Source organism: Triticum dicoccoides, chromosome 2A (assembly GCF_002162155.2).
Source record: "Triticum dicoccoides isolate Atlit2015 ecotype Zavitan chromosome 2A, WEW_v2.0, whole genome shotgun sequence".
Lineage (NCBI taxonomy): Eukaryota > Viridiplantae > Streptophyta > Magnoliopsida > Poales > Poaceae > Triticum > Triticum dicoccoides.
In genome coordinates this window covers 124,657,157-124,661,840 of record NC_041382.1, presented here as the reverse complement: position 1 = coordinate 124,661,840, position 4,684 = coordinate 124,657,157, and the positions used below count along the sequence as shown (strand labels likewise).

At 45.6% G+C, this 4,684-nt stretch overlaps 1 protein-coding gene across 1 annotated transcript; it reads right to left on the bottom strand.

The window, feature by feature from the left end:
• Positions 1–1,204: 1,204 nt before the first annotated feature.
• Positions 1,205–4,667, bottom strand: LOC119353756 (phospho-2-dehydro-3-deoxyheptonate aldolase 2, chloroplastic). Its single transcript, XM_037620434.1, has 5 exons — positions 4,113–4,667; positions 3,721–3,998; positions 2,501–2,777; positions 2,150–2,395; positions 1,205–1,754 (listed from the first exon to the last, which is right to left on the bottom strand). Exons 1-5 carry the CDS (start codon positions 4,635–4,637, stop codon positions 1,476–1,478), a joined length of 1,605 nt encoding a protein of 534 aa, XP_037476331.1. The 5' UTR covers positions 4,638–4,667; the 3' UTR covers positions 1,205–1,475.
• Between the last annotated feature and the right edge of the window lie 17 nt (positions 4,668–4,684).

Genomic DNA, 4,684 nt, shown 5'->3' with positions numbered 1-4,684 from the left:
TCTGTTCTTTTATCTCGTTTTGCTGAACCACTAAATCTGCGAACCTTGTATTGGTATTTTCTGCTTGCTGCAGCCACGCGTAGCTGTAATCGCCAAGCACCTTAGCTTATCATAATCGATAGGCACCCTCTTTGAGAAGTTCCAACCTTAGCTTATCTCAAGATGAGTGAGTAAAATTTATTATGTCGGTAACTAGGATAACATATTTTGGTCTGAATGCATGCCCAGTTTGAAAATCTTAAGCATTGGCAATTTGGCACACATGCAAATCTGTTGTTCAGAGAAATTTTTTTTTTTTGCCTCAAAGAATAATTTTGTATGATATATTGTGGTTAGACCAAAGAAATCATCTCCAAGTTTAACAGACTTCTACTACTTTTAGTCAAAAGAGCACAAGAAGATCATGTACCATGGTTCTTACCTTCTGTAGTTTTGGAATTTTTAGCATTGCTAAAATAACTCAAAAGAATTAAACTCTAAATAATCCGTATTTTTATGTGTGGAGTTTGTGATTGCACCAAGGAAATCATCTCCAAGGAAGAAGACCAGCGGCAGGACCGACCTACGTTGGGGTGATGTAACCCTACATCCTGGTACCCATATACCTTCCAACCAACTAGTATTATCTAACCCTAGATCCCGGTACCCATATACGTTGGGGTTAGAATATTCGATTAGATACAGAACCTCAGACCTATTGCTCAATCCCTCGATCTTTGTAAACCTCTATACAAGAGCAAGAAATAGGGTTTTACCTCCTCCGTGAAGACATAAACATGGGTAATCCTTGTCTATTTTCCATTTGATATACTCGTCTAGCCAATACACCCTATCGAGGGATCTACCGAAAATAACTAACATACTCCCTCAGTATGGCATGGCGTCTCAAATTTCAAATTTCAAAAAATGATCATTGATTCAAAAAATGTTCATGAATTCAAAAACTGTTCATGTGTTTCAAAAATGATTTATTAAAAACAAAAAATATTTGTGAATTTCAAAAGGTGTTCCCAAAGTTCAAAAAATGTTCACAATTTCATAAAATGTTCATGAATTTATAGAAGATCTTCATGATTTCAAAAAATGTTCATGAATTTGTAAAAAAAATGTTTAAGAATTGGAAAAATGTTTACGATTTCAAAAAATGTTTGACATGTTTGAGAGGACAGATTTTACATCACCACATAGATGGAACAATGAATAATAAATTAATTAACAAAGGTAACTCATATTATTTTTATTTTCTCGGATCACAAAGGCTCAAACAGATCAAACACTCAAAAATAAAACAAAGAAACAAAACATAGTGCAACACCACGAGTACGCTACCCCCCTGCTGTCCTCGACAAGTACCAACACCTCATAAGCACACAGCTTGTGCAAAGAGCAGCCACCATACAAACTCAATGGAATGCGCATTTGGTTACCGCTTGCAAATGCCAACTATCTAACCCCTCCTCCCTGGTGCTTCCTGCTTAGAAAGCCAATGGGGGCAGTGGCAGGTTGTTGGTGAGTCCTGACTTCATCCTCCTCTTCCTGAGTCTCTCGGCGATGATGAAAGCGAGCTCCAGAGACTGTGACGCGTTCAGCCTTGGGTCGCAGTGGGTGTGGTAGCGGTCACCCAGGTCATCGAAGGTCACGGTCCGTGATCCACCGATGCACTCGGTCACATTCTGTCCAGTCATTTCAAGGTGGATGCCTCCTGGGTGGCTTCCTTCTTGGTCGTGCACATCGAAGAATGCACGCACCTCATTCTGTTGATCAACACAAAGTTAATGTTAGAGCAGTAAATATAGGCCAAAAGAAACTTGTAAATGACTGGAAATGTTGTTTAACTAATAGAAACTCTTTGTTGCAACCAATCTATCTAGAATCAAGCTTTAGGCTCTTCACTGTAGTAAAATATTTTGTAGGGATTTATGCAGCAGAAAGAGCAACAAGCAAAATGTCAGATGGAACAGCAAGAGCAACCATCTTTCATTGCCCACTTCCATAGGCAGTTCAATCAACACAAATTTCACTTCAATTGCTCATCAGAACACATTTGATTGTGAAAGAAATGGCCACAACATATTTTGCCATGTCATGAATTTCAGTTTCATCCACAATTTTAGGAATGCAGTAGAATCCAGAGTAGAAAGACACTCACCATAATAGAGTCAAATGGACGAGTCTTCAGACCACATGGGGCCTTGATGGTGTTTCCGTGCATGGGGTCAGTAATCCATGTGACAATCTGTCCAGAATTGCGGACAGCACGGATGAGATGAGGCAACTTCACCCTCATGTTCTCAGCTCCCATCCTTGTAATGATGGTGATCCTTCCCGGCTTGTTTGAAGGGTTCAAAATGTCAATCAGCTTCACCAATTCAGCAGGGTTCATCTTGTCACTCACCTACATTCCACAAGTTCATGTTATTTTAAATTTCATCATCCAAAACACACCGAAAAAGGATTTAGATTTCCTTTGACCAAATCTTAAAATGAATTCAGTACTGACCTTAATGCCAAGAGGGTTGGCAATACCACGGAGAAATTCAACATGAGCCCCGTCGAGTTGACGAGTACGCTCACCAACCCACACCATATGGGCCGAGCAGTCGTAGAAAAGGCCACTTGTGGAGTCCTCACGGGTAAGAGCCTGCTCATATGGCAAGAGGAGACACTCGTGGGATGTCCAGAAGTCAGTAGTCGTCATTATCGGATGGTCCATCCCCAGCCCAGCTGCTGTCATGAAGCCAAGAGCCTCGTCCACCCTATGCGCCAACTCACGGTACCTATACACCATTCCACAGAAGCACTTAGACCATTAGATAACATATTGATCCAGCAATTACAGAAATATATATTCTGCAAACTACAGTAAGATAAGCAGCGACGAATACGCTAATAGCATTTCTGCGGTCCATCAGCAATTTGTTCTTATTAGTAAATCCTATTCCCAACAACAACATGCCATTTTTATTATGCCTTATTCTGATGATGACCCAGTAAGAAACTTTGTTAGAGCACCATCTTTTCCAGAGAAATAAAAAGGACTTCATGAATATACATTATTTGAGTTGCCTAGACACACCTGAAGAAAACACTGACTATATTAACTCGACACGGCTTAGTAAAAATAATAATTCCAACAAAGGTTACTGGTGTTTAATTGGACGCACGCCAATTGCATGGGCGATTGGCATATTCTGAGTATATACTGCAGCACAGCGACACCTAGGAAGATTCATACAACTAAAACTGAGCAAATCCCCGATGAATCATTCAGAAAGTTAGGTGCAGAGAAAGACAGCTTGAAAGAAAAGGACATCTAAAGCGAAAGTTTCCACATACTGGCCACTCGTCCACTCCTACCAACCACTGATTGATGAACCCAGAACTACCATGTGATTTGTTTAAACATTGGCAAGCAGTGAAGAACCACACAAAAAGCTTTTCTACTTAATTTTGAGGCTACAACTGAAAATATCTGCATATTCCAAGAACAGGACTAAGTGTCATACTCTCAAGAATATGTCCACCAATCTTTACTGACATGACAAGATTTTTACTAGAATAGATTAATACTTGCACCAGCAACCTATCACTTGCCTTATCGTGATAAGGAGATATGTGGAAGAAATTCCCCACCGATATTTTTAACAGGACAGCGAGTGCCCAAGCTGCACCAAAAGTTCTTCTAAAATTTCGAATGACAAAAGGCATAATTTTCCTCACCTGTCTCCCTGCTCGTTGTGATCCATGAAATCCAGGTTCCACTGGATGACCCGCTGCATAGCTGCGTAGCCTCCGGTCGCGAACGCGCGGAGCAGGTTGAGGGTCGCCACCGACTGGGCGTAGGCCCTGATCATCCTGTCGGGGTCAGGCGTGCGGCTCTTGAGGTCGAAGGCGTCGCCGTTGACGTTGTCGCCCCTGTAACTCGGCAGCTTGACGCCGTCCTTCTCTTCGAAGTTGTCAGACCTGGGCTTGGCGAACTGGCCAGCCATCCGTCCCACCTACCGTGTGCAGAAAAACAAGGAGCAGCAGATCGGATCAGATCTCACAAATCAAATGAGCGATGGACGTATCAGGTTCAATTCAATTCGGTTTGTGCAATCATCGGTGCGTACCTTGACGACGGGGACCTGGCCGCCGAACATGAGGACGGCGCCCATCTGGAGGAGCACGCGGAAGGTGTCACGGATGTTGTTGGCGTTGAACTCCTTGAAGCTCTCGGCGCAGTCGCCGCCCTGGAGGACGAAGGCGCGGCCCATGGCGGCCTCGGCGAGGCGGTCCTCGAGGTGGCGCGCCTCCCCGGCGAACACGATGGGCGGGAAGGTCTCGATCGTCTTGAGGACCGCGTCGAGCTCCTCCTTGTTGGGGTACTCGGGCAGCTGCAGCGCCTTCTTCTTCCTCCAGCTGTCGACGGACCAGCTCGCGGGCCGGGTCACGGCCGCGGCCTCCGGCGCCACCGTCGGGGACGAGGTCTTGGCTGCCGCGGCCGCCGGGACGGACGCGCCGCTCCTGGCGGGGTCGGCGGCGTGCACGGCGGAGATGGTGCGGCGCTTGAGGGGGAGGAAGCCCGCGCGGCGGGGCTGGGCCGCGCTGCCGGTCAGCGCTGCGGCCGCGGCGGCGGTGTTGGTGGCGAGCGCCATTGCTGCGGCGGGAGGGGAGGGGAGGGGCTGAGGGGCGAGATGCGCGG

Excerpts from the sequence above, each read along its gene's own strand:
- LOC119353756 (XM_037620434.1), bottom strand. The coding sequence starts at position 4,637 with ATGGCGCTCGCCACCAACACCGCCGCCGCGGCCGCAGCGCTGACCGGC. Across the intron at positions 2,778-3,720 it reads CACAACGAGCAGGGAGACAG|GTACCGTGAGTTGGCGCATA; the intron begins GTGAGGAAAATT and ends AATGGTGTATAG. Across the intron at positions 2,396-2,500 it reads CCAACCCTCTTGGCATTAAG|GTGAGTGACAAGATGAACCC; the intron begins GTCAGTACTGAA and ends TGTGGAATGTAG.